General features: G+C 36.4%; 3 protein-coding genes across 3 annotated transcripts; 2 read left to right on the top strand and 1 right to left on the bottom strand.

Moving 5' to 3' along the window:
- Positions 1-4,209: 4,209 nt before the first annotated feature.
- Positions 4,210-8,882, top strand: LOC136224939 (ruvB-like protein 1). The gene is made up of 12 exons (XM_066013365.1): positions 4,210-4,399; positions 4,776-4,964; positions 5,551-5,682; positions 5,834-5,983; positions 6,197-6,352; positions 7,010-7,144; positions 7,450-7,515; positions 7,596-7,702; positions 7,967-8,066; positions 8,152-8,243; positions 8,334-8,403; positions 8,500-8,882. The coding sequence occupies exons 1-12, from the start codon at positions 4,310-4,312 to the stop codon at positions 8,587-8,589; spliced, it is 1,377 nt and encodes a 458-aa protein (XP_065869437.1). The 5' UTR covers positions 4,210-4,309; the 3' UTR covers positions 8,590-8,882.
- Positions 8,883-17,201: 8,319 nt separating this feature from the next.
- Positions 17,202-22,077, top strand: LOC136224498 (uncharacterized). Its single transcript, XM_066012852.1, has 10 exons — positions 17,202-17,373; positions 17,462-17,533; positions 17,606-17,698; positions 18,314-18,395; positions 18,483-18,539; positions 20,364-20,428; positions 20,514-20,609; positions 20,786-20,872; positions 20,950-21,030; positions 21,122-22,077. The coding sequence occupies exons 1-10, from the start codon at positions 17,272-17,274 to the stop codon at positions 21,731-21,733; spliced, it is 1,347 nt and encodes a 448-aa protein (XP_065868924.1). The 5' UTR covers positions 17,202-17,271; the 3' UTR covers positions 21,734-22,077.
- A 1,645-nt stretch (positions 22,078-23,722) lies between these two features.
- Positions 23,723-25,122, bottom strand: LOC136224392 (putative GDP-L-fucose synthase 2). The gene is made up of 2 exons (XM_066012722.1): positions 25,003-25,122; positions 23,723-24,921 (listed from the first exon to the last, which is right to left on the bottom strand). The coding sequence occupies exons 1-2, from the start codon at positions 25,019-25,021 to the stop codon at positions 23,969-23,971; spliced, it is 972 nt and encodes a 323-aa protein (XP_065868794.1). The 5' UTR covers positions 25,022-25,122; the 3' UTR covers positions 23,723-23,968.
- Positions 25,123-25,547: the final 425 nt, after the last annotated feature.

Here is a 25,547-nt window from a genome sequence, read left to right as displayed (position 1 = left end):
GTAATCAACAATTCTCCCCATCACAATTGGTTCTCGGTCAGGAACCAAATATTTCTCATTTGAAAGTTTTTGGATGTGCGGTATATGTTCCAATTGCTCCACCACAACGCGCTAAGATGGGTCCTCAAAGGAGGATGGGAATATATGTTGGATTTGAATCCCCATCAATCATTAAGTATCTAGAGCCAGCTACTGGAAATCTATTTAAGGCTCGATTTGCTGACTGTCATTTTAATGAGTCAGTTTTTCCAACATTAGGGGGAGAAAAGAAACAGTTGGAAAAAGAAATTAGTTGGAATGAATTATCTTTGTCTCATTTTGATCCTCGGACTAAAGAATGTGAGATAGAAGTTCAAAAGACAATTCATTTACAAAACTTAGCGAATCAATTGCCAGACGCATTTTCTGACCCAAAGAGAGTGACCAAATCACATATTCCAGCTGTAAATGCTCCAAAGATAATTGAAGTCCCTGAAGGACAACATCCAACTGCTAATGAGTCTCACACACGCATGAAGCGTGGTAGACCTATCGGTTCCAAAGATAAGAATCCTCGAAAAAGAAAAGGAGCAGAAATTGACAATGGCCTTTCCGAGGAACCAAAGAACAATGAAGGATCTCCTGAAGAGACTATAAACATGACAAAGAAAGAAATTCAGGTACTTGAGAATGAAGAGATCTCTATCAATTATGTCATGTCTGGAATAAAATGGAATCGAAATAAAATCGACGTCGATGAAATTTTTGCATGCAATGTAGCAGTTGATGTTATGGATAAAAATGAGGATCATGAACCAAAATCCATTGAGGAGTGTACACAAAGTAATGATTGGCCAAAATGGAAAGAAGCAATTGAGACAGAATTAAAATCTCTTGCAAAGAGAGAAGTATTTGGACCTGTAGTCCGTACACCTAAAGGTGTAAAACCAGTGGGACATAAATGGGTCTTTGTGAGAAAAAGGAATGAAAATGGTGAAATTGTGAGATATAAAGCACGCTTAGTTTCACAAGGATTCTCACAAAGACCTGGAATTGATTATGAAGAAACATATTCTCCTGTGGTGGATGCAACTACTTTTAGGTTTCTCATGAGTCTGGCAATGAGAGAAGGACTTGATTTACGTCTAATGGACGTAGTCACAGCCTACTTATATGGTCCACTGGATAATGAAATTTATATGAAAGTCCCGGAAGGATTTAAACTGCCAGAAGCAGCAGGATCTAGTTCTCGAGAACATTACTGCATAAAGTTAAATAGATATTTTTATGGATTGAAACAATCAGGGCGTATGTGGTATAATCGCCTTAGTGAATATTTGATAAGAGAAGGCTATAAGAATGACCCTATCAGCCCATGCATTTTTATTAAGAGATTTGGGTCTGGATTTGTCATAATTGCAGTGTATGTTGATGATTTAAATATCATCGGAACTCCTGAAGAGATTTTACATACAGTGGAATATTTGAAAAAAGAATTTGAGATGAAAGATCTTGGAAAGACAAAATTTTGCTTGGGACTGCAAATTGAACATCTGAAAGATGGAATACTTCTGCATCAAACAACATACACAGAAAAGGTGCTTCAGAGATTCTATTTTGATCAAGCACACCCATTGAGTAGCCCAATGGTTGTAAGATCACTTGATGTGGATAAGGACCCATTCCGTCCTCGGGAAAGCAATGAAGAAGTTCTTGGTCCAGAAGTACCATACTTAAGTGCAATTGGGGCATTGATGTACCTTGCTAGTCATACAAGACCCGACATATCATTTTCTGTGAATTTGTTAGCAAGGTTTAGCTCATGTCCAACCCGAAGGCATTGGAATGGGATTAAACATGTATTCCGTTACCTTCAAGGTACGAAAGATATGGGCTTATTCTTTTCTAACCAGTCCAAAGAGGACTTGATTGGTTTTGCTGATGCAGGATATTTGTCTGATCCTCATACCGCTCGATCACAAACAGGATATGTGTTTACATGTGGTGATACTGCAATTTCTTGGCGTTCTATGAAGCAAACCATAGCAGCTACTTCTTCTAATCATTCAGAAATTTTAGCTATTCATGAAGCTAGTCGTGAATGTGTATGGTTGCGGTCTGTAACTCAACATATTCGAGAAGATTGTGGTCTATCTACCGGAAAAGAAGCTCCAACAGTTTTGTATGAAGATAATGCTGCATGTATTGCACAACTGAAGGAAGGATACATTAAAGGAGATAGAACGAAGCATATCTTACCAAAATTTTTCTTCACCCATGATCTACAAAAGAATGGTAATGTGAAAGTTCAACAGATTCGTTCAAGTGACAATTTGGCGGATCTATTCACCAAGGCGCTTCCAACTGCTACTTTTAAGAAGTTAGTTTATCGCATTGGATTGCGTCGTTGTAAAGACTTTTAGCTATGTATTCATGAGGGGGAGTAAATGCGTGTTGCACTCTTTTCCTTGACCATGGTTTTTCCCACTGGGTTTTCCTGGTAAGGTTTTTAATGAGGCAACATCCCCAATCGCATTTACTTATTTTTGTATAATGGACATCCAAGGGGGAGTGTTATAAATAATATAATGGATGACCATTATACCCCTCTATATCTATATATATGTTATACCCATTAGTAATGAGATACACACATTTACAATAAGCGTTAATTTATAAAATAAATTATTATAAGGGCCAAATTAACTCTTTTTCCTTTGACTTTTAACACCGTTAGTAAATTTGGTATGTGTTTGCTAACGGAATGAACCTCAATGTACCATTTTACAAACTTTTAAATCACATGGGTATTGATCGAAAACAGGTATAACCATAAAATTTATTTTTGTACTTTTCCCTTATATTTTTCTTGCATAATATTTTTTAGTAAATAAATGGGTCTACTATAGTTTTTTTTTTCGTAAATCACTATTTGACCATTTATCCAAAATTTTATCATTTGACTCCTGATATATCCCAATTAATTCAATTTCATTCAATTTGAATGGAGATTTAACAAAAAAAATTGACATCTGACAATATTTTGATACTTGGATGATAAAATTTTAATTTAGGAATTTGTTTTTTTTATCTATTTGTAATCTAATTAATTATTCATATAAGAAAATCTGTGACAAATAAGCTTTAAGACGTGCGACATGTCAAGTTCATGTGTCAAAATATCAGCACATATAAATGCGATCCAAATTGGGTGAAATTTCACTAATTAGAATAGTTCAGGAGTCAAATGTGACCGAATAATAGGTGATAAACCAAATGACGAAATTTTGAATAGGTGAGAGGGTTAAATAACACTTTAAGCACTTGTTTGGGAGAGAGTTAATGGAGGTAAATAAGAGTAATGGACGGTTAAATATCACATTAACCTTGTTTGTAAGTTGTTTTTGGAGAGTAAATGAAAGTTAATGGAAGTTAAATGCTTACTTCCTTTAACATCCAAATTGGGGGTTAATGGAAGTAACGTAAAATTCATTAATTTTTTTTATCTCTGCAGAATAAATTTAACCTTCATTTCTCTGTATATTTGAACTCACAAATGAAGTTAAACTTTTAACTCGCATTTACATTTTATAAACTCTCAAACAAGATTAATTTTTAACTTTCATTCCCATTACTTCCATTTCTTTCCATTATCGCTTTTAACTCTCACTCTATTAACCTCTAAACTCTCAAACAAATACTAAAACCAGTTTCTTTTCCATCAAACAAATACTAAAACTAGTTTCTTTTCCATCTAAAAAATATAGGGTAAATAATTTATTAATCCTCATATTTTGAAAAACACATTATAAGGTCCATAGCTTTTGCCAATATTAACCCTTTGGTCATTTTGTCTAGTTTTTTTAGACTTGTAGTCGATATATTTTAGCATAAACAGATATATATATATATATAAAATAATAGAGTAATATGGGCAATTTGTATTGTACTGTGGTTGTCCTAAAAGCTAAGATATGTTCGGTTAAAAATTTAAAAAAATAGATAAAAGGACCACAAGATTAATATTAGCAAAAGATAGAGGCCTTAAAATGTGTTTTACAAAATAGAGGACTAAACAGTGAGTTAAGTAAAAACTAGTGGACTAATAAATTATTTACCAAAAAATATAAGCAAATCTACGTGGCAAGAGGACAGATAGGGGGTATAGAATAGAAGTTGGGGCGAGGAAGTAGAGGATTGCAACTTAAACCCTTCACTGTCCCTGCGAACAGTAGAACTGAGTTGCGCCCAAATTTAAGCATATATGTGAAGTAGTAACAAACAGCCATAGAAGCCTCCTACAACAAGGAAGAGAAAAACAGAGAAGAAGATGGACAAGATGAAGATAGAAGAGGTTCAATCCACCGCTAAAAAGCAGAGGGTCGCCACTCATACTCATATCAAAGGTCTTGGCCTTGAGGTACACTTCTCTTTCTTCTGCTTTGCTTTTTTAGGGTTTTTACTTCTCCGTTCTCTGTCTTTTCCCGTGTGCGATGAGCTTGGAGAATATCGCAGCTTGATTTTTAACTCGAACTCCTTACATTGAGCACTGAGGCTTTTTCCTATTTATTACTTTGTTTGTCGAAGTGTTCGAAGCATCAGTTGACCAATTGATTGAAAAGAAGCATAATGCAACCGGACTTTGTCTTTTTTTTTTTTTTTTGTATGAAAAGTTATAAGCTCTCTAGGTTTTCTGAATGTGTTCAAGTTGAGTTGATTGATGCTTTCCTGGAGTACTGAATTTGTTTATTAGATTGTTAATCTTATATTGGCCATTTTGGTTCTGCTTTTTCCAGCCCAGTGGAAGGGCAATACCACTGGCAGCAGGCTTTGTGGGTCAGATGGAGGCAAGGGAAGCATCTGGTCTTGTAGTTGATATGATTAGACAGAAGAAAATGGCTGGCCGTGCTCTCTTACTGGCCGGGCCTCCGGGTACGGGGAAGACAGCTCTGGCCCTTGGCATATCGCAGGAACTTGGGAGCAAGGTATTACTCACATTCTTGTTTCTTCAAAAGCTTCTGACATTTTACCAGTTTTTTTTGTATTTCTATAATTTCACAATGGAGATCTTTTGATAGATTCATTATTGATATTTAGGACTGTAATTGAGCCGAGCTTTGATGGGCTCATGATCGGCTCATCAGAAAATTGACGAGTCTGAGCTGCTCAATAACTATGTTCATGAATGTCGCCCGCCAATATTTTATGTTTATTTGAAATTTATGTAATACAAACCTACATAATTTTGAAACCTACAAAACTATAATTTACACAAATTACATTTCCCCTTTTATAAAAATAATATTATTGAAAAAATAATCGAACCAAGCTTGCTCACGAGTATGTTCATGAACATTATAATCGAACTTGTTCATGAACCTATAAGCGAAAGTGAGCGAGCCTGCTCGCGAGCTTTCGAGCTGAGTTTCGTCGTGCTCAAGCTCGGTTCCTTTATAAATCGAGCCGAGCGCGATTGAGCTTTTGTCAAGCCGAATAGCGGCCCGCTCATTTGATATCAAGTGGCCGGTGTCTTTTGCTGCATAAAGAAACATTTTGCTTATCTATTTGCAGGTTCCCTTTTGTCCAATGGTTGGCTCAGAAGTATACTCATCAGAAGTGAAGAAGACGGAGGTGTTAATGGAAAATTTTCGAAGAGCTATCGGTCTACGCATAAAGGAGAATAAAGAAGTCTATGAGGGCGAGGCAAGTTAATTACGATATGGCTCCTTGTGAAGCAATAATCATAATTTTCTATTTGTGGTTCTTGTTAAAAATTGTCATCACTGTCTTCCTTATCTCATCTTGTGAACATTGAAGGTATGCAGTTCATGATGTTTTCTTAGTATCTTTTCAGGTAACTGAACTTTCTCCAGAAGAAACTGAAAGTGTTACAGGTGGCTATGGTAAAAGCATTAGCCATGTAATTATTGGTCTAAAAACAGTCAAAGGAACCAAGCAACTGAAGTTGGATCCAACTATTTATGACGCCTTAATCAAGGAGAAGGTAGTGTTTTTTACAATTTTGTTTTTGGTGCTTAATTGTTATGCCTCTTTATGGACTAATCGTGACTTGATGCACAAATATTTTCATGTTTGTTTCTAATTTGGTGTCACTAATTTGTCTTCGCGGCTCTCTTGCATTCTACGATCTTCATGCCAATTTCCATTTTGTTCTTAACATAATATCTTCTCGGAACTTTCTGAATACAATTTGCAGGTAGCTGTTGGAGATGTCATATATATTGAAGCAAATAGTGGAGCTGTTAAAAGGGTGGGCAGGAGTGATGCTTTTGCTACTGAATTTGACCTTGAAGCAGAAGAATATGTCCCACTTCCTAAGGGAGAGGTCCACAAAAAAAAGGAGATAGTTCAGGTACATCTTAAATAGTGGGATTCTTTGTCTCTTTCATAATATTAATTGATGAATGATATTCTATTGGAAATGGCTCTAGAGGCTATCTTGCTCTGTGTTTAAGATGTACCACCTATGTTGCACGGATACTTCTCGTTAGCAGTGTTTCATGTCCTGTCGGTTTTCATTTGAAGGCTATTTTATGAAGGTTATAAAAATAACGTTTCCTGTGTCCGTTTCTGTATCTGTGTCCATTTTTGTATCCATGTCCGTGCAGCATAGTACCACAATGTCTCGTAATTGCTTCACCCTAGTACCACAATGTCTCGTAATTGTTTCACCCTTTTTTTTCAGTAATGGGGTTTTACTGGCATTGCAGGCATGTCTTTCTGGATAAGCCTTCCATCACTTTGTTAAACATGTGCAGTATAAAACAGGAATTCGGGTGGCTTCTACGTTTAGAATAGGGAGTATTATCAAATTTGCAAATCTTCCTTATATTTGAAGGGGATAAAGATAAAATTAAAGGGAATTTGATTGTGTTTTTGTTAACTGAATTCGTGTGCCTCATAACTGTTCTGGTGTAAGACATGTTCTATTTCAGGTTTAACTATTGTTTCTATAACAATCATCGAGTTATTTATACTGCATCGGCCTTTTTGGCCTTTTGGTTATCAGGATGTAACACTTCATGATCTAGATGCTGCCAATGCAAGACCTCAAGGTGGGCAAGATATTTTGTCATTAATGGGTCAAATGATGAAACCCCGAAAAACTGAAATCACTGACAAACTGCGACAGGAAATAAACAAGGTGCTACTTCTGACTTGTGTGCTGCTGAATAAAATGTTATACCTTCACAATTTTGAATGCTCCTTAGTCCTTATTGACTAGTTTGTTGGCACATTATTCACAAGAATAATCTGTTCAAGTCCTAGATTTTGGCACCATCCTTTCATTTTTTCACATTTTTTCAAGCTCTAATTCATAACCCGATTCTATTTGGTTTTCCATGATCCATAGAAGTTATGCTTTATTCTGTTCCCAACATTTGATTTCTGAGCTTCTAATTATAAATGTAGGAAGTCAGAATTTGCTAAACAAAATTATCTTGTCAGGTTGTCAATAGATATATTGATGAAGGTGTTGCAGAACTTGTCCCTGGTGTTCTATTTATTGATGAGGTTCTTCTTTCCTTTGACATCATTTTCATATCTTCTCTGTTCTCGTATTTCTTTTATGTTATCTAAATCACAATTCACAGGTGCATATGTTGGATATGGAGTGTTTTTCCTATATGAATCGTGCTCTCGAGAGCTCACTGTCTCCAATAGTAATATTCGCTACAAATAGAGGAATCTGTAATGTAAGGTATGAGGATGTTTATGCATTATAAGGTATGAGGAATGTGCATGTTGCTGCTGCCTCTTTCTTTTGATTGTCCGTTCTTACGTAATTTAGCAAGCATAAAAGAGGATAATGTCATAGAAATGAATGACCTGGAACCTATGAAATCAAGTTTTTGTATGGAATGGGAATCTAGTTCGCTACTTATGCGAAGATAGAATGATTTGTGTCGCTCCTTGCAAAGTTACGATGTCTAAATTTCTGAGACGGATTTGTTGCTTGATGTAGAGGGACAGATATGAATAGTCCCCATGGAATACCTGTTGACCTGTTGGACCGATTGGTGATCATCCGAACGCAAATATATGGCCCTGCTGAAATGATTCAGGTTAGGCCTTTGTTTTAACATGCGTATTGCCTACCGACTTCTTCATGAACTCTCAGGAATAATAAAACTCTTGTTGTTTGGTCAGATTTTAGCAATTCGTGCACAAGTAGAGGAACTGATTGTGGATGAAGAAAGTTTGGCATTTCTCGGAGAGATTGGACAACGCTCATCCTTGAGGTAATAAATCGAAAAATGGCATACCATATCAATTGCTGCAAATATGTTTCTCGGGAAATTAATTTGTTTCTGGTCTTCTCGCCACCATAGGCATGCTGTTCAACTATTATCACCTGCCAGCATTGTTGCGAAAATGAACGGGCGAGACAACATTTGCAAGGTAAATACTATTATGTCAATAAATAAATCACTGGTGACTAAGAGTTGAGAAAGTGGCTTGAATAATTGTTGTTTTTGTTATGATTTACACGAATAGGCGGATCTGGAAGAAGTGAGCGGACTATATCTGGATGCGAAATCTTCAGCAAAGGTACTTCAGGAGCAGCAGGAAAAGTACATTTCATGATAGTAGCAAATCACTTGATTTTTCTTCATCTTTGGAATGCCCTCATTGTGGAGATAAAAGTTCGTGCCGAAGCTTTCATCGGGGCAACGTTTCGGTTTGTATTTTGGAGGCATTTGCAGAGGCAAATGAATGGAATTCCAAACTAATGCAGAGGTGCATGTAATTTAAGCTTAATCCAAAATTTGGTGGATAATTTTGTGTAGAGAATTTCTTCATATGGCATTTGTCCAAAAAAGGAAGGAAAAAAAAATTAATTTATTGCAATTATGAATGTTAGTGTTCATTTAGTGTTATTATTTGTTATAAAGTGTTTGATTAGTACTAATCACAAATCTTTTATTGGATGATTTGAAGGTAGTATTTTTTTAAAGGGTAAATTACACCCATGACCATTGAATTTTTACCTATTTTAACATTGTGACTGCTGAATTTCAATTTTTAATGATATGGCCACTGAATGACTGTTGACGGTCTTAAAATAAAAAATTCGAAGAGGTAATGATTCTTTAAGGAATTTTAATTACTGATTTTTTTTTATTTTGATGTTATTTATGTGTTGTTTGGTTAGGAGAGAGTGTAAATTTTTAACGAGAGAAAGCTTAAAAAAATATGATTTTAAAAAATAAAAAATGTATTTTCATAATAAATGTTGGAGTCGTGGTGCCATTGCTCTTAGGCCGGGGATTATGCGCTTCATTCATTGGAGCCCGGGATTTAACCCGGACTCTCACAAATCCACTTCTGCTCAAGTCTGGGTAAGATTCTACAATCTTCCTTGGGAATTCTGGGATAAGCGGATCATGGCAAGTATTGTAAGAGCGATTGGGGTGCCCCTTTGTTTTGATAAGAACACTGTGGAGGGTGAAATGGGTCACTATGCTCGTATCTTGATTGATGTGGAGCTTTCTAAGGAAATTCAATACAAGCTTAGGGTGGATACTGACACCTCAATGCATTGGATTTCTCTTGAATATGAAAGACTTCCGGATTTATGCTCCATTTGCCATTCCATTGGTCATTCTGCTGGATCTTGTAGGAGGAACATTCGGCGTGAAGAGCCTGTTGAGTTAAAGCAAAGAAATGGAAAGCAGAAGATGAGATCTCCTGAGCCCCGAGGTAGGTCTGTTACTCGGATTTGGAAACAGAAGCCAGGAGTTCAAATGGACACTGGTGAATCCTCTAAAGGGGCTCCTTCCAATGGGGAATCTGGCAAACTTAATAACTGTGACTTGTAGATGGTACTTCACAGTTCGGTCAGGATTAATGAGTCGGTTCTTGACTCTGATTCTGGCACGGCCCCCGCCTCTCCTACTCTTGGCTTTCCATCTTATCAACTTGATAAAGAGCTGGGAGTCTTGGGTTTGCATCCTCTCACCCCAATGTTCAGGTTTCTGATATTCCTAATTTGCAAATCATTGAGCATTCAGGAAACGGGGATTGTTTGCAGGTGGTTAATGTTACAGAGGAAAAGTCTTGGACTAAAGTACAGAAAAGGAAGAAGCAAAAAGACAACATCATTCCCCTTGAGGTCAGTGGTAAACGGCATAGCAAGCCGCCTCTGCGGTTTCAATGATTGTGTTGTATTGGAATTGTAGGGGCATCGGTAATGATCGCAATCAACGAGCCCTGAAGCTTCTGTGCCTACAACATCGTCCTGATTTTTTTATGTCTTGTAGAACCTCTTGTTTGTTTTAATGACATTGATGATAGGTTTTGGAGATCTCTGGGTCTTTCTCTTTTTGCCTGTAATGATAAGGATTCGCCGACTCTTTGGCTTCTTACTAAGGATGCTTCTTCTCTTTCTCTCCATTCTTCGCATGCTCAATATGTTACTGTTCAGCACCAGCTGGGTGATAAATCTTTTCTACTCTCTTTTGTCTATGGTAGTAACCTGGCTTCGGAAAGAAGGGAGTTGTGGTCTTCTCTTTATAGTTGTGCCTTTCCAAATAATAATTGGTTGGTGCTTGGGGACTTCAATGCTATTACGGGCTCTCATGAGAAGCTTGGTCCCCCTCCTGCTGTTGGATCCTGCAGGGAATTCAGGAATTTTATTGATGATTGTGATCTTATTGATATTGATACTTTGGGTCAGAGGTTTACTTGGTCCAATGGTCGACATGGGGCGGCTCATGTTGAATGCCGCCTGGATAGAGCTTTGGTGTCTGAGGGCTTTTTAGATTCTTGGGACTCTATCTACTGCACGGCTTTAGCAAGGTATAGTTCTGATCATTGTCCGATGCTTCTTCAATGCAGAACTGGGGAACCAATGATTACTAGGTTCAGATTCCATGCCATGTGGACCACTAATGATTCCTTAAAGGGGGTACTTGCGAATCACTGGGCTGCATCCCACATCTCTCTCCCTCCTGCATAACTATTATGTCATAAACTTCGCACTCTTAGACCTATTCTCAGGGATTGGAATAAAAACGTGTTTGGCAGAATAGATTCTAATATCCACCTGGCTGAAGTTCATCTTGCCGATATTCAAAAGCAAATTTCTGAGCAAGGTAATTCCTCGGAGTTGAGTAGTGCTGCTTCTGCCGCCTGCTCCAATCTTGATTTACAACTTCTTCGGCATGAGATGATGTACAGAGAGCAAAGTCGTGTTAAGTGGCTTAAAGCGGGGGATAGGAACACTAGTTTTTTCCAAAGGTCTGCTAAAGTTAGAAAGACTTGGGCCGGCATTCAGCATTTAAGGATCGGCGATGAGGGTCACACTTCTAACACGGCTAGATTATCTGATCATGTAATTGATTATTTCTCTAATCTCTTCCGTAGTTCTAGGGACCATATCGATCTTTCTTCAATTAATGAGGTAATTCCCAACTTAATAACTTCTTTGAAAAATGAGGAATTAACTTCTAAACCTTCCATTGAAGCCATTAAAGACATGGTCTTTTCCATGGATCCTGACAGTGCCCCTGGCCCTGATGGTTTTGGGGGAACCTTTTACCGCTTCTTTTGGGATATCGTTGGGAAGGACGTTTGCAATATGGTTCAGGCTTTCTTTGATCATGGTTGCATCCTGCATGGTTTAAACTCTAGTATTATGGCCCTTATTCCTAAAGTGGCTGAAGCTGACAGAATTGAGAATTTTCGTCCAACTGTGATGAGTAACTTTGGTTTCAAAATCATCTCAAAAATTCTTTCGGATCGCCTTGCAGTTATTGCTGCAAGGATTGTCTCTCCCAACCAGTATGGGTTCCTTAAAGGTAGAAGCATTCATCAGTGCATTGCCTTAGCTTCTGAGGGGGTTAATATGCTTGACAGAAAACGTTTTGGTGGTCACATGGCCTTAAAAATTGATATTCGTAAGGCTTTTGATACTTTAGATTGGAACTTCCTCTTGGCTGTGTTGGAGTCCTTTGGTTTTTCTCTCACTTTCAGAGATTGAATCCTAAACATTCTGGCATCTGCTCGTATTTCTGTGATGATCAATGGTTCTCCAAAGGGTTACTTTTCTTGTTCTAGAGGGGTTAGACAAGGGGACCCCCTTTCTCCTCTACTGTTTGACATTGCTGAGGATTTTTTCTCTCGTTGGCTTTCTAAAATGGTTAGGGAGGGTACTTATTCTCCTATGTATTATTTTGGTGGAAATTCCTTTCCCTCTCATCTTCTTTTTGCTGATGACATGCTCATTTTTGGAGTGGCATCTTTGAGCAATGTGCATGCTCTTAAGGATTTTTTCCTGCTCTATGGTCAGATATCCGGTCAGCAAGTTAGTTGGGATAAATCTGCTATTTTTTTTGGTTCTCAGGCGAGTCCTCCGAGAAGGGTTCGTCTTGCTAACTGTCTTGGCATCCGTTTGGAGTCTCTCCCCTTCAGTTACTTAGGAGTTCCTTTATTTAAAGGTGCCCCTAGGGCCCGTCACCTCAGCTGTCTTGCACACAAATTTCTATCTCAATTTAGCAAATGGAAAGGTAGCTCTCTCTCCTTCGCAGGGCGTTTAACTCTAATTAAGTCTGCTATTACTGGCACTCTGGTTCATTCATTCTTGATCTATAAGTGGCCAGTGGGTTTGTTGAAAAAGCTCAATAGAAGTGTTAGGAACTTCCTTTGGACGAGTTGTATTGATCAGAGGAAGTTAATCACGGTTCCCTGGCAAACTTGTTGCAAAAGTTTGGAGGGTGGTGGACTGGGCATTAAGGATTTTAGGATCTTTAACCAGGCTCTCTTGGGGAAGATGTGTTGGGATTTAATTCAAGGCAACAGTCCTACTATTTCTCTGATGAAGTCTAGATTTATGGCTGTCTCTGGTTTGCCTAAAGCTACCATTGCTCCTTCCTCGATTTGGTCTTCCTCTAAGTTTGTTTATTCATCCATTTGGAATCAGACCTTTTGGTGGATTGGTCAGTCTTCAACGCTCAATTTCTGGACTGATCGGTGGATCATTCCATCGGTGGCGGACAGATTGAGTCTTGATCATCAGGATAAGCGTTCACGCTTTAATTCTGTTGATGATTTTTTTGTCAATTCGGAATGGCTTGGCTTAGGCACTCTGCCTCCGGTTGTTCAAGACAGTATTCGATCTATTCATAGGGGTAGAGATGATTTTGATTTATGCGCTTGGCAGCCCTCTATGAAGGGTATTTTCTCTGCCAAAGAGTACTATTCGATTATCAGTCCTCGCTCCTACTCGGTGGACTGGTATAAATTTGTTTGGAATGCTCACACTCCCCCTTCCCATTCCTTCACTTCCTGGAGAGTTTTGCATGGAAGGGTTCCGACTCACGACCTCCTTCAGCGTCTAGGCTTCTCTTTTGCCTCTCGTTGCGTTCTTTGTGGTAGGGATGCTGAGTCTATTAACCACTTATTCATTAGCTGTTCTTTTGCAGATTCTCTGTGGAGGGCCATTGAGATTCATTTCGACTGCACTTTACCTCGTCATTCCCGATTCACCCACTTCTTCAGCACTCTTCGTAGCATTCATTTTGGCTCACAGGTGTCGATGATCTGGCGTGTTGCCGCTGTCTCTTGCATCTGGTTAATCTGGCATTGCAGGAATGAAGCAACCTTTAAGGAGGTTTCTCCTTCTATTCAACACTCGAAGATCACCCTTTTTCGAATGATTCCATAATCATTTGCTTCTTCTAAAGGGTTTTGCTCTTCAAGGAGAGATGCTGATATCTTATCCCATTTTCTGGCTTCTCCAAGGCCGCCTCCGGCTCCCAATATTATTCCGGTCCATTGGCTTAAACCTCCTCCGGATTGGGTTAAAGTCAATGTGGACGGCTCTGCTTTTGGTACTCCTGGCGAGGCGGGAGCGGGAGGTATCTTTCGTAACTATCGCGGCTTTTCCAAAGGTTGTTTTGCTTTTTCTACCCCTCCTTCTTTTGCTTATATGGCTGAATTGAGAGCCGCTATTTTCGCAATTGAACTTGCTTGGGAGAAAAATTGGCATCATCTTTGGGTTGAGTCAGACTCCATGTACGTAGTTAATCTGCTTCGACTTCGTTCCAGGGATGTTCCTTGGAGTATTCGACAAGAGTGGTTGCACTGTCTCAACATTTGCTCTAGGATGAACATTATTTTTACACACATCTTTAGGGAAGGGAATCGCGTTGCTGATGCTTTGGCAAAATTTGGAGTCTCTTCCTCTGTGATCAATTGGTGGCCTTCAGCTCCTGCTTTTTGTCACAGGTTTATCAATGATGACATCTGTAATATTTTTCATTTGCGTTTGTCTTGATCTGTCCTAAACTTTTCCTCTTCCACCTTCTTCTTATTTGTTCTCCTTTCTCTTCTCTTGTTCAAACACTCATCTTTTCCTTTTTTAATATATGACGGGTTTGACAGTTCTTGGGCCATGGGTGCTCTCCCCGCTCAAGTTCTGTCTCGTCCCAATTTCTATAAAAAAAAATAAATGTTGTTCTGGAATAACTTTAATTCTTGAATGTTTTTATTTTGAGATCGTTAATTGTCATTTTAAGGATTAGTTAAAGTTGAGTAACCATTGTTAAAAAAATGTGAAGTTCAGTAATCAGAAATTTATTGGCTACAATGTTAAAATGGGTAAAATTGGTGGTTATGGATGTAATTTACCCATTTTTTTAACTTAATATTCAAGTTATTTTATTTTGATAAGGTATAACTCTTCTATTCATATTTTTTTAGAGAATAATTTAACTTCTAATAATTAGAGTATTTTCATTTCAGAGCTTTTAAAGTTTCATTACAGATTGTCCAAAATATATGGAAACAACAATATTTTGGAGTTTCCGTATGGAATTTTTTTTAATATATTTTCGTGAGAAACTGTTTATAGTTATTTAATTAGAAAAAATATAAAAATAAATTTTGTGATTTATTAGATTTGCAACGACAATCCTCGTGATTTAAAATTTTACAAACATGTTTTTGTGGTTTTTTGCAATTTACAAATTTCGTATTGCTTTAAAAATTATTTTATTTTGGTAGATTGGAGGGGCTAAACCCCGGAAGATAAAAAAAACTAGCTACTAGCTCCTACGAACAACTCCTCTACTGTTCATATCCGCATGTAAGATGTTTTGAAGGTTTGCTTCACACTCGTGATGTCCAAAAGGAAAAGTTCCTGAGAAGTTCGCCAACCAGTCTGCTGCTCGATTTCCCTCTCGCAAGGTATGAACAACTTTGACATCCCATTGTCGCTTCAATAAGTTCTGACACTCCTCAATCAGCCAATAGTACCTGTGAGCTGCTGCTCCCGAACCTTGAATTAGGTCAGGGCCGGCACTGGGCATAGGCCCGGGGTGCGGCCGCCCAGGGCCCAAGGCTAAAAGGGGTCCAATTTTTTTAATTTTATTGGATATATACTATTTTTTTGTTATAAACATTAGATCTAAAAATTGACCAAATAATATGACATTTTAGGTTTAAAACGGCCCAATTTTCTATTTTTAGACTTTTAAGTACAATTTTATTTTATTAAGGGCCTATTATTTCTTATTTCGCCTGGGCCCCTAAAATGTCAGGACCGGCCCTGAATTAGGTTAGTCATTGTTAGAGAGTCCACTTCAAATACGACCTTTCTAAACCCCATTCGCCAAGCAAGTCTAATCCCGTAGTACAGGCCCCAAATTTCTGCTAGCAGGGCAGTGCTAAAATTTTTTTATTGTCGTGCTTATTTAATTAAGAGGATTGATTTGGAGCAATTAAAAAAACTAATTTTACAAATTATCTAAAATACAAGGTTTAATTTTTACAAATTATTATTTTTAAATTTTATTAATTTATATATTACATTTTTATAATTTATTTATTACATTGATAACATTTTTATACACCATAATTTTATCTTACAAAATATTAATTACATCCATTATTTGTAATTGATGCATTTCGTAGTTTGATCACTTTTAAAATATTTTTATTTATTTATTAATGAATAATTTTACGTTTTTAAATTAAAATTTTATAATTATATAAAATTATAAATTAATTATTTAATGTTGAAGAAAAATATGATTATAAAAGAAAAAAGAAAAAAAATATATGTTTTATTATTAAAACATAAAATATAGAGTAATTTTGATAGTTTAAATTTTATTTAGTAAATTAACTCAAATATAAAGACAAACAATTGATGAAATAAAAAAAATTACATAATTTTCTTTTTTTTGAAGAAATTACATAATTATTTCTAAAAACTTATTTTATAATTATTTATACAAATGTAATGAAAATGATATCGTATTGTTTAAGTTGTTGTTGTCTTTAAGATGACTTATTAGAAATTTATGAATTAAGAATTAATTTGGTGCTTAAACTTGAAACCGTTCATTTTAATTCAAATTAAAATTTAGGTTTAATACATTATTTGTCCCCTGAACTTGTCCAAAATGGTTGATTGGCCCCCCTGAACTTTCAAAGTGTCTCGATAGCTCCCTGAACTTGCATAAAGTGTCCAGTTAGCCCCTTGAACTTGTGTAAAATGTAATCAATTAATCATCCGGTTGTAAAAAAGTAAGTCAAATACGAAAAATATGTTACACGTGCCTTAGAATGTTATTACATACTTCACAAAATAGATTAAAACATGTTAAAAAAGAATTTCTTATTTATTCAACTATAAAACATTTTCTTCTTTAATATTATAATCGCATACTCCGATCTTGATCGTTTTACTTTTTTAAGATGCGTGCAACATATCTTCCGCATTTAACTTATTTTTTTACAATCGAGTGATTAATTGATTATATTTTATGCAAGTTCAGGTGGCTAACTGAACATTTTATGCAAGTTCAGAGGGCTATCGAGACACTTTGAAAGTTTAGGGGACCAATCAACCATTTTGGACAAGTTCAGGGGGCAAATAATGTGTTAAGCCTAAAATTTACATTAGTCATGTTTGTAATATTTAGTAAATTAATCCAAATACAATCATTTTCCATATCTAAAATTTTGTTAAATTTGAGTTAATTTTAATTTCTTAAATATTATCAACTTGATATAAAGTTTAAGGGTCAAATTACCCTTAATTCGAAATCTACAGTACAAAATAACAAAGTAGCAGTCGAATGAAAACGCAAATACGTTGTCGTTTCTTTATTTGCTCGTTTTAATTTAGATTTTCAATTGTTCATAGAGCGACGTCGTATTTAACCGAACCTAAAAAAAAGCCAAAGCAAATGTCGACAAGGTTACCAAGAGCAGAAAACCGCAGAGAACAGAAGAGAAATCAAACGAAGTGAAGCAGCCATGGCTGCTGCGTTGAGAATCGAACAGGTTTTGAAGGACAAGCAATGCACAGACCTTAACTCCATTACTTCTCTTTCCCTCTCTTACAAAGCTCTCTCAGATGTACGGCACCGTTTTCTCTTTTCTGGTTTCTCCTTCCTCTCATCTCCATTCAATTTCTCTGTAACTGCTAATTGAACTCTTTATGCAGGTATCTTGCTTGAATCAATTCTCTAACTTGGAAAAACTTGACCTCGCATCCAATAATCTCACTTCACTCGAGGTATGTCATGCTGTGAATTTCCTTTTCAATTTCATTTACATTATGCGCTAATTTTGGTTAACTGTTTGTTAGGGATTGAGGTTATGCATAAACTTGAAGTGGTTATCAGTAGTGCAAAACAAATTGCAGAGCTTGAAAGGAATCGAAAAACTTTCTAAGCTCACTGTAAGTTCTCATATTTCATACATGATAAGGATCAAATTTGACCCTAAAGTTTTATTAGAAGTGCAGATTTAGCCTGACCTATAAAATTGTGCAAATTTTCCTAACATTTCCAATTAAAATCAATTTTAACCATTCTTTGCCGAAAATTTGAAAAAAGATTGTTTGAGTGTTATTTAACTTGTCACATGAAACCTTGACAAACAGAAGAAGTTTCGTGCATTATTTGGAACTATGTTAGTAACGTATTAAACATTTTAGACACATTGATAGCTTTTTTTATTAACTTGTAAGGTTTTTTTTTTTTTTTTTTTTTTTTTTTGTGATTATGTTAGTCACACATTAATTATCTTATAAGTAATTGATGTTTGGAAGGTCCGATTTGACATTTAAATAACAATCAAACCATGTTTTTCAAATTTTGGGTAATGTAGAGCTGAAATTGATCTTGCTTGGAAACGTTAGGATTAAATTGGACTATTTTGTACCTTAGGATTGAATATGCACTTCACTGAAAACGTTGGGGTCAATTTGGCGCTTATCCCTTCATACTTCTCTATTCCCCTTTAAAAGCTTCTGCCTATTTGCCCCCCAAGAAAATCATTTCTTGTCCATTAGGTGTTGAATGCTGGGAAAAATAAGCTTAGATCCATGGATGAAGTTAGGTCTCTTGTGAGCTTACGTGCTTTGATTCTAAATGGTGAGCGTTGTATTATCCTGTGATTTTATTTATTTACTATTAACCACATTGTATGAATAAATTTTGTTGTGGTTTTGGTTTTTGCAGACAATGAGATTGTTTCAATTTGCAAGCTGAACAATATTAAAGAATTGAACACTATTGGTACGAGTTCTTTGCATCTCAGTTTATTTGTACCCATGGATTATTTATTGTACATTTTCCAGTGCTCAAATGATAACATCTATTATATCTAGGGCTATAATCGAGCCGAGCTTTGTCCTGCTCATGCTCGTCTTGCTAGAAAATTGACAAGCTCGAGCTTAATGTTTTGTTCGTGAGCTACTTGCGAGCTGCTCCTTAATTTTGTCACGAGTATTTTCATTTGAATATTTTTTAACACAAAAACTACATAGTTTTGAAACTTACAAAACTAAAGTTTCACACAAAATTACCTAATTTTACATTTCCCTCTTTATAGAAATTTATTATTAAAAATAATAATTGAACCAAACTTGCTCACGAGTTTGTTCATGAATATTATAATAAAGCTTGTCCATGAGCTTGTTTATAGCCGAGCCTGCTCGCGATCTTTCGAGCCGAGTTTCATCGTGTTCAAGCTCGGCTCATTTATAAATCGAGCCGAACATGGTTGAGCTTTTATCGAGCCAAACACCGAGATGCTATTATATAATCTTGTATTGAGCTGCTAATCAATCCCACATGAAAAAATATAGTAACTTGATTACAAAGATTGCAGTTTTCCTTTGCACTTAGAGAAGAAGCAGAAGCTTTTTGAGGTTTCTTCTTCTTGAACAATCTTTCCATGAGAAGATTAATCTAACTGATGGTTCGGCAAAACCCGCTTTTACAAGAAGGATCGAATAAAACTGTTCCATTCAGCCAAGAACCTTAAATGAATTTTTGTCCCTGAGTTCTGAATTTGTTTAGTTTCTATATGAAAGGACATGATACCTCGGGGATCTGTTCTCGGGTCGATATGGAACTCTAGGCATTCAGTGATTATGCAAGCAGCTTGTCCTGCCTATTTCTTTACTTAAGTTACAGAAGATGCATGGTCGTGTTCAATGGTTCTTGATGAGTGCAAGAGAATGAGATTACCTTCCACTTTGTTATTGTACGCAACAATTTCGACATCCTTTCACAATAACTACTTCCCATGTTGCGCGGAAACTCTTTTTCATTAGCATTTCGGCTTACTTTAGGTGTCACGTGTGATTCGCACTTTTATTCTATGAGTTATGTCCTTTATGTGAGAAATTAACGTCCAAATTTATGGTTTCTACTGTCATTTTGACTTAAATGTTGTTTATGATTCTACAAGTGATTGTAAGGCATTTTGATGAAAGGGCAAAATATCATTTCTAGTAAAGGCCTTCCAATGCAGGCAGAGAGGTTGCAGTCTTAATATTCTGAGACAGTTAATGCGTAATTAGCATGTTTGCGACAAATAAGTGTCATTACTATCTGCAGTTCGGTTCTATTCGTTTCCAAAAATAGAGTATTTTTCAGTCTGGTTTTTGAACCGAACTGGTCCTTGCTCACCCCTATTATACAGTCAGCCAATTGGCCATAGGAGTGGAATGTCGTCAATGGCTGCAATGATTTGATTACTTATAGATAGAAAGTTATGCTTAGGAGTCAAGCGGGAATAAAACATCAAAACATTACCGTTATAGCAAGACCGGATCAAGATCGTAATTCTAAAAAGAGATTTAAACAATTTTTAGGAATGTTGAGTCATAAACAATATCCTTTAATTGTACCCTTTGTAACGTTGAAGGTGATTCAAACAGAATTTATATACATTTATTTGACTCAATCTTCCAACTTCTCTTTTTCAGATTTATGACATTTTCTTCTGATTCTTTTGGAACAGAAGTTTTGTGAAATAAATATCAGAAATGAGTCTTAATCTTGAATGATCTTTAGCATTTAATATCCTTTGCATTTGCAATTTTCCTGTAGTTCTTTCCAGAAATCCAATCCGTGAAATTGGTGAAGCACTCGTAGAGGTGAAGTCTATCACAAAGGTAGCAGTTCTTTATATATTAATTGTTTCTGCTGCAATTTCTATTATCTGTGCTTCAAGTTTTTCAGAACCATTCCATTATACAGCTATCTCTCTCAAATTGCCATCTCCAAGCCATCGACTCATCGCTTAAATCCTGCATTGAACTGAAGGAGCTCCGACTTGCTCATAATGATATTAAGGTAGGTATTCTTGATTTCAGCTCATTTTAATTGCTCAGAAGGTTATGCATTTTTCTTTTCTGTATCTTACATTTAACCTGTATCGTGTTTGTTTATTGGTTCTTCATCATACTTTTTCGCTCTTGTCGGGTTCGATTTTCGTTTTTAAATTGAATTGTTATTTCTCTGATTGTTAGACTCTTCCAGCTGAGTTGGCTTATAATAAGAAACTCCAGAATCTGGACTTGGGGAATAACGTCATTACGACATGGTCAGATGTTAAGGTACAGAATGTTGAGATCTTTGTGATTCTTCTCAATTTTCCTTGGAATGTTCAACTTGCTGCATTACTTTATTGCAGGTGCTGACTTCCTTAGTTGATCTGAAAAACCTCAATCTACAAGGAAACCCCATAACTGAAATGGAAAAATTAACCAAGAAGGTCGCGCTTTTTCTATTTTCGTCCTCGTCTTTTCTTGGCTCTGCCTTGCTTATAGAATTTCACGCTATTGTTTCAAATATTCTTTTTTCAGGTTGTAAAATTCTTGCCAGATTTGCATATATTTAATGCTAAACCAATAGAAAAAGGAAGTAAGAGAGGAAACAGTGGCAATGTCAATGATTATTCGCATATTCCTGCTAATAAGCTGGAAGTTCCCAAGGAAAAGAAAAAGGATTCCGAAAGCATCCACGAAGATGTTCCAGTATACGAAAGGGATGGGATTGTGGTTGAAAAGAAACTAAAAAGGAAAAAAGCACAAGAGCAGGATGATACTAATGATCTTGATATCTCTGACAAGCAAAAGAGGAAGAAAGCAAACGATAAATTCTTGAAGAAAGACGTTCAAGTGTCCGAGGATGACAATGGCAACGTTCAAAAGAAACCAAAGAGTAAAAAGAAAAGGGAGGAACTAAATGAACTCGATGTAATCGATAATGGGGATACATCATTTGCTGACTTTTTTGATGTTAATGCTGTGGAAAGATCTGAAAAGAAAATGGTAGATAAAGAGAAGAATTTGGACAGCGGCCAAGTTGTCGTCTCTGCAAAAAAGAAAACTAAGAACCGTGGAATGGATTCTACAGTCCAGGTGCCTGCGGAAGTTAAAGTTGGAATGGGTGGACCATCAACATGGGATGATTGAGTAATTTTGTTTTTCCTAAATGTTTCAAGGCTCATGTATTTTCGTGTTCTTTTTCGGGTTGATGCAGCGAAGAACTGCTTTTATACTCTTTTATACCTTAACAGGGTAATCAGATGTGGTAAATTTGTAGTTTTCAGAAATTTAAAGGAATGGATGTTGAAGGATTTTAGACTGCTCATACACTCTGTATTTGCTACAATTTTGAACTAGGTGTGTATTGTGCCTTCTCTGTATTTTAGCTACTGCCGAGAGTTTGCTTGTAATGTATATTTTTTAACAACGCCATGAATTTATCTTCTGCAGCTGAAGCAGGAATTGGATCTAAATCTCCTAGTTATCATATTAAATTGAGAAATTGCCAGTTGCCTTTACTGATGATGTCGTGGATGTGACACCAACCTATGTTGCATGGTAGCGTTTCTATATTTTGTGTCATTTGTTTAGAACTAACATTTCCCAATGCCCGTTTCCGTGCAACAATTGATTGTATGCAATGGTAGAACTTGTTGAGCAACAAACTCAAACTGAAGTAATTGAGGAGCTAGATCCTTATGAGCTGGATGATGAACTTGCTTACAATTAATGACTTTAGAGCTTGAGGATTGTCAATTTCTAATACGACAATACAATTTGAAGAAACAATCCGTTTGACGTAATCAGTTTGACACGATTGTCATTTTTGTATCATTTATGTCCAAGTCACCACATTTGGCTATAGATATCCAAGATATGTATCTTATGGAACCAACCAAACTATTCATTGGATGAGTATAGAAGTACATGCATTGGGTGAGGAACCTGCTGCGAAACCAACTCAATGTTTCCTGTGTCCATTTTTGTTTCAGTGTCCGTCATAACAATCAACTGATACTTCAATGTTTCCTGTGTCCATTTTCGTTTCAGTGTCCGTCGTAACAATCAACTGATACTGCAGCGGTTGAAGAACTCGTTCACTCAAACTGAAGTAAACTAGCTTACAATTAAGGAGTTTAGAGCTTGAAGTTGGTTAGTTGTCATCTTCAGGATGTATTAACTTTATGAAGTTTGTGATTATTATTATAAAATAAGTAGCATATCTGTTTCCATTTCATGTTTATCTAAGATTCTATCAATACCTGTTTAAACATTGCATTCAAATTATGGATACCACCTATTTGATTAAAAAAGTTGCAGAAATCTCTTTCTGCAAACTCTTATCTACCTTGCATTGCCAATTCAACAACAAAATCAAAGGGTAAAATACACACCCATAGCCACTGAACTTTACCAATTTTCAAGGTATGACCCCTGAACTTCAAAACGTAACATAAAAGTCACTGAGTAGATGGTCTTAAAATAAAAAAATTCAAGAATTCATGATATTCTAAAAAAACTTTAATTCTTACAAATTTTCATTTTCAAGTCATCTCGGTGGTGTTGGAGGAGGGAAAAAATGGATTTTTAGAGATAGAAAACTAAAAAAAATGGTGATTTTAGAAAATAAAAATATGGTTTCATGGTAATTGTCATTCTGAACAACTTTAATTATTGGATATTTTCATTTTAAAGTCGTTAAGGGTTATTTTGAGGAGTTAGTTAAAGTTTAGTGGCCACGAGTATAACAAAATGTAAAGTTCAGTGCTTTTATGTTATATTTTGAAGTACAATAACCTTATCCTAGCCATGGGTGTAAATTACCCCCAAATCAAATCACCACATTTGGCTATATCCTCCCTTGCACGGAAACAGAAATGGAAACGGTAAACAGAAACGAACACCAAAAAATGATGATCTAGCTACTCAATTACTTCAGTTTGAGTTCGTTGCTCAACAAGTTCTTCAACCACCGCACCATCTGTTGGTTGCTATGTTACACGAAAATGGACACGCACCATCTGTTGGTTGCTATGTTACACGAAAATGGACACGAACACCGAAAAATGCTATTTCTACAAAAATGTAGTTAGGAAATGGAAATGGAAACAGATACAAAACACAAAAACGCTCCTGAAGAAGAATTTCCCTGCACATGCTATATCCAATTCAATGCACAATTGGATGTTTATTTCCTCTGTTACCATTAGACAATGAAAGTAAAGTAAATAACCAACAACATCAATATAAGAACTCTTACAACTCAAATAGAAATAACAAGAAACATGAAAAATCCCAATAAAGGAATTTGAATGATACAAGTAAGATTTGCACTATCAAATGTTTTCAAACTAATCAAAGTAACACAAACAAGAACTCACCTTATTGCTTGACCACATTCTCCAAATACCAATTATAAGTATCAACAAGACCATCTTTGAGAGACACTTTAGGACTCCAACCCAACCCCAAAAGCTTAGAACTATCCATAAGTTTTCTTGGTGTTCCATCTGGTTTTGATGAATCCCAAACTAATTCACCTTCAAATCCCACAACTTCCTTCATTGATTCAGCTAATTCCTTAATTGTAACCTCTTTTCCACTCCCCACATTCACATGTTCAACCCCACTGTATCTCTCCATTAGAAACACAACCGCATCTGCTAAATCATCGACATGAAGAAACTCTCTCAACGGACTTCCTGTCCCCCACACTACCACCTCTTTTGCTTTCTCCGCTTTAGCCTGGTGAAACCTCCTCATCAATGCCGGAAGAACATGGGAATTTTCAGGGTGGAAGTTGTCATTTGGACCGTATAAGTTTGTGGGCATTCCAGAAATTGCATCCCAATTGTACTGAATTCTATAAGCTTGACACATTTTGATTCCAGCAATTTTAGCCACCGCGTACCATTCGTTGGTGGGTTCGAGAGGTCCGGTGAGTAAAGCGGATTCTGGGATGGGTTGAGGGGCTAATTTGGGGTAAATGCAGGAGGAGCCGAGAAAGAGTAGCTTTTTTACCCCGTGGCGATAGGAGGAGTCGATTACATTGGTTTGGATCTGGAGATTGATGGCTATGAAATCGGCGGGGTAAGTGTTGTTAGCGTGGATGCCGCCGACTTTAGCTGCTGCGAGCACAACAAACTGTGGCTTCTCGGTGGCGAAGAAGGATTCAACATCTGATTGGCGAGTAAGATCGAGCTCGGAGTGAGAACGGTGAACGAGATTGGTGAAGCCGAGGGATTGGAGTTTGCGGACAATAGCAGAACCCACTAAGCCACGGTGGCCGGCGACGAAAATCTTGGAAGATTTATCAGAGAGGAAAGGTGATGAATCTATATAAAATGGAGAATAATTAATAACCAGAAAAAGAAGATGAAAGAAAACTAATGTTGAAAATTAAGTGAAGAGAGTACCTTGGTTGGAGCCAGCCATTAGATTTGGAGGGGAAGCTCCGGCGTAGACGGAGGGAGAGCAGTAGATGCTGCAATTGTAAGTTGTTAATGGGTTTTGGGCTTAAATATATAAGATATGAGTTGACTAAGGGAAGTACAAATTTAGGATTAACGGTATGAAATTCAGTATATTTAACATTAACATTTAAGATTAATTTTAGTCTTACGTTATCGAAAAATAGTTTGATAGTTTAACCTTACTTACATCATCGAAAATTAGAAAAACTAGTTTGATTGGTAGTTAGTGTCAGACCTTCTAATATCAATTATGTTTAACATATTTAAATGTATTACTAACAAAATTATAAAAATTCTGTTAAAATGCTAAAAACTAAATCCGCTGTGTATAACTTAATCACAATTTTTTTTTGTCAAACTATGTAAATATGTTACAAAAACCAATAAAAAATTTACAAAACTGCTTCAATTTGACAGTTAAACAACAAACAAACAATATGAGAAAATAAGGTAAACAAACACCCTGTTGGAATTTTTTATTCGGTCCT

The sequence above is a fragment of the Euphorbia lathyris genome, chromosome 3 (assembly GCF_963576675.1).
Source record: "Euphorbia lathyris chromosome 3, ddEupLath1.1, whole genome shotgun sequence".
Classification (NCBI taxonomy): domain Eukaryota; kingdom Viridiplantae; phylum Streptophyta; class Magnoliopsida; order Malpighiales; family Euphorbiaceae; genus Euphorbia; species Euphorbia lathyris.
This window is presented reverse-complemented; position numbering and strand designations above follow the sequence as displayed.